This window comes from Limulus polyphemus, unplaced genomic scaffold (genome assembly GCF_000517525.1).
Source record: "Limulus polyphemus unplaced genomic scaffold, Limulus_polyphemus-2.1.2 Scaffold5444, whole genome shotgun sequence".
NCBI classification, from domain to species: domain Eukaryota; kingdom Metazoa; phylum Arthropoda; class Merostomata; order Xiphosura; family Limulidae; genus Limulus; species Limulus polyphemus.
Window position 1 is genome coordinate 42,527 of NW_013671054.1, and position 3,137 is coordinate 45,663.

The 3,137-nt window shown below is 30.4% G+C and overlaps 1 protein-coding gene across 2 annotated transcripts in view; it reads right to left on the minus strand.

The window, feature by feature from the left end:
* Positions 1 to 3,137, minus strand: part of LOC106472586 (proclotting enzyme-like) — a 20,069-nt gene that overhangs the window by 13,411 nt on the left and 3,521 nt on the right. The window contains exons 2-3 of one of the 2 annotated variants that reach the window (XM_013933240.2): positions 2,180 to 2,288; positions 925 to 1,155 (exon numbers count right to left, since the gene is read on the minus strand). In XM_013933240.2, the coding sequence (XP_013788694.1) occupies positions 925 to 1,155; positions 2,180 to 2,288 (340 nt within the window). Of the gene's footprint in view, positions 1 to 924; positions 1,156 to 2,179; positions 2,306 to 3,137 lie in introns of both variants that reach the window. The other variant, XM_022401149.1, reaches the window with a different exon arrangement.

A 3,137-nucleotide genomic window follows, 5' to 3' on the forward strand; every position in this document is an offset into this window, starting at 1 on the left:
GCAGCTTCTTATGTTTACCGATAACATTTCGTTTTAATACTAGCTTATTGCAGCTTCTTATGCTTACCCATAGCATTTCGGCATTTACCTTTATCACTAATTCCGTAGGCGTGTCAAAATGATGCCTGAATGATATTTGTATCAAAGCAAACTCTTTATTAAAAATCTATGTCTACTGTTTACGAAACCGATATGAAATTAGACTTGTGTGGTTTAGCCTATTATCTTTATAACCAGGATGAAATTCAAGTTATCTTCAATACAAAGAGAAATAAAACCCAACATAGATATTAATAATAATTTTTTTAGCAAAACAAATCAAAGTTCAATGTCATATCTAATTTCAGAGAATAAAAAGTATTATGACAATCGCGGCACTTCTACTGTTTTCATTACTTTTACTAATTCATAAAGTGAGATCTAGAACAGTATTTCCCAACCTTTATCTTCCCATGGACCCCTTCACGATCCAAAGAAATCTTACAGCTACCCATACTCAGATACGTCTATTTGATGAAGCTGACTCTATAGTGCATAAAACCAACACTGACAGAAATCTATAAATAGATCAAATTTTCAAATAAAAAATGCTTTTCAATTAATCGAACGAAGTTATTCTTGTCGTTTTTTAACTGTAATGTTGAAACTTTTACTGTTGCCGACCCACTTGAGAATGCTTACAAATCTCAAACGATCCTCTGACCACAGAGTGAGAACCATAAGTTTATATACCACACATGTGAACTTTTCAAGATATTTTTTTTCGTGTAACCATCACATTGACCTATAAGTTTTTTTATCTGTATATATGTGTGAAATAGAAGTTCCAGAAAATAATCTGTAACAAAGTTATGTCACTCTAAACAGCACACTGTAGTTTATATATCATTAGTCAATAGTGTCGGTAAATAATATATTACTTACTTCTTGGAAGGTTAGGTGGTTGAACCGTTAGTGGGGGAGGAGTTGGTTCTTTTGGTTCATATGTTTCTGTTGTTACTTCGTCTGATATCGGACAGCAAACCTTTGGAATGATACCCTCAGTCCCACAAATAGCTTGTTCCAACAGATGATATTGGTTCTGCAGTAACAGTTTTCGACATTTTAATACATTAACACAATTACCATTTGAGCATGATTCTTCACTGTTGGAAGCTATACGGAACGAGAAGAGAAAACAAATGTATAGCAAATTTTAGTATAAAATACAGTTTCAAAAACATTAGACTGAAAATAATTTCGAAACATCCCAAATAAACAATCAAAACATTACGTGAAAATATCCGCATGCTGATAAAACAAAAGAAAATATTATTTTTTTAAAAAAACGCAACACTAAAACAACTTGTTAAAGTAGAATGAAAGCTATTTAAATTTTTCAACAAATCAGTTATTTTTATGATAAATGTATTACAGGAAAACAGTGGTAGTTTGAGTAACTACCAGCACTTCTTCCTAGAAAAGCGAATGTATATCTTAACCATATACAGTAATTACACATCACCTACTGAAATATCCCATAATTCATAAAGCAATATAATAGAACTAATCTTCCTTTACATATAATTAAAACACCAAACCAGTATTGTGTTAAATATACTTTGTAATGACGTTAGAGATATTCCTTTCATCTGTAAAGTTGTATGTGATTGGTGAAATTATATTACCATAGTTACGGGCGTAATACGCATCGTTACCTACAAACATATATATGTATATCTATTTCAGTTTAATTAGGATACATATTCCAAGCTAGTGCTATTTTTCTCAAATCCATCAAGAGGAACGGAGAAAATATAAAACAATTTATTCTCCTATAGGAGAATAAATTGTTTTATATTTTTTGCCAGTGATCAATGATAAAAGATAATCACAATATTGCAAATGGTAGAATATTGATATAACATTTTTTTCAGAACTCCTTTAGAACAAATATATATTTAACGTTGAAATTTTGTAAATTATTTTCACATTTAATTTCATTACAATATAGTGTGTTTGGTCTCACGTTTAGATTTATTTTTCCAACGCTAAAACTGCATGATTAAAATAACAAACGATATAGCTTATTGTCAGTTCTAAGTGTCATTACTAATTATTTTGTGACTTTAGTTAGAAAGTATTAAAGAAAAAATATTGGACACAAACAGAATAATTTTAAGTATAAAACTTCACTTGCCTGAATGATTTCTTCTGCCATGTCTTCTACTGATGACCAAGGTCAGTAATATTGTGAAGAACAGCAAACGATATGTACCTTTTCTTGTGTATGCGTTGCTCATAGTCATCTGAAATTATTACAATACTGATATATTATTAATCTAAGATAAATACAAAATACCAAATATAAATACATATTGAGCTTCGGAATATAAAAAATATACTTTTCTATATTTTAGAAGTATATTATCTAGTTAACAACTTGTTCATTATATTATCATGATTATTCATATCAGAAGCAAACGATCAGTCATTGACAGTTAACTACGTTTTGTAGAATATGGAGTTATTTTCAGATTGTTAAGGTATTCGGTTCATAATATGCGAGTTGTGAGATCGAATCCCGTCACTGAACATGCTCGCCTTTTCAGCCATGGTAGGCGGTGTAAGATGACAGTCAATCCCACTATTTTTTTTTAAGAATAGCTCAAGAGCTGGCGATTAGGGGCGTTGACAAGCTGTTTTCCTCTAGTCTATCACTTCAAACTTAGGGACGACTAGTGCAGAAAGCCCTCGAATAGCTTTGCGCGGAATTCAGCAAAGAAACAGACTAGTTATTAGGATTTTATTTTTAGAAAGCTCAAGTTTCTTGACTCCTCCTACCGGTCCTCTTAGACATTTTCATTTTGCTATAATTTCTGAATTTCACTGAAGAACGTAGTACTTTTGGGAAATGATATAGTCTGACTTTAAAAATAATTCAGAATTAATTTTAAAAACTGCATAGTTTTGAACGTGGATTTCATTTCATTTATAATTACATATTCATTTTTATTACTTTATCATAATTTGAGACTTCGATGAAGAAAAGAATTATCTAAGTAAATAGAAAAAAAACTGATCCATAACAAAAGTGAGAAAACCAGTGATTTGTTTGATTTTTAAACTTTACAAACGGTTTAGTTTTATTCATTTTT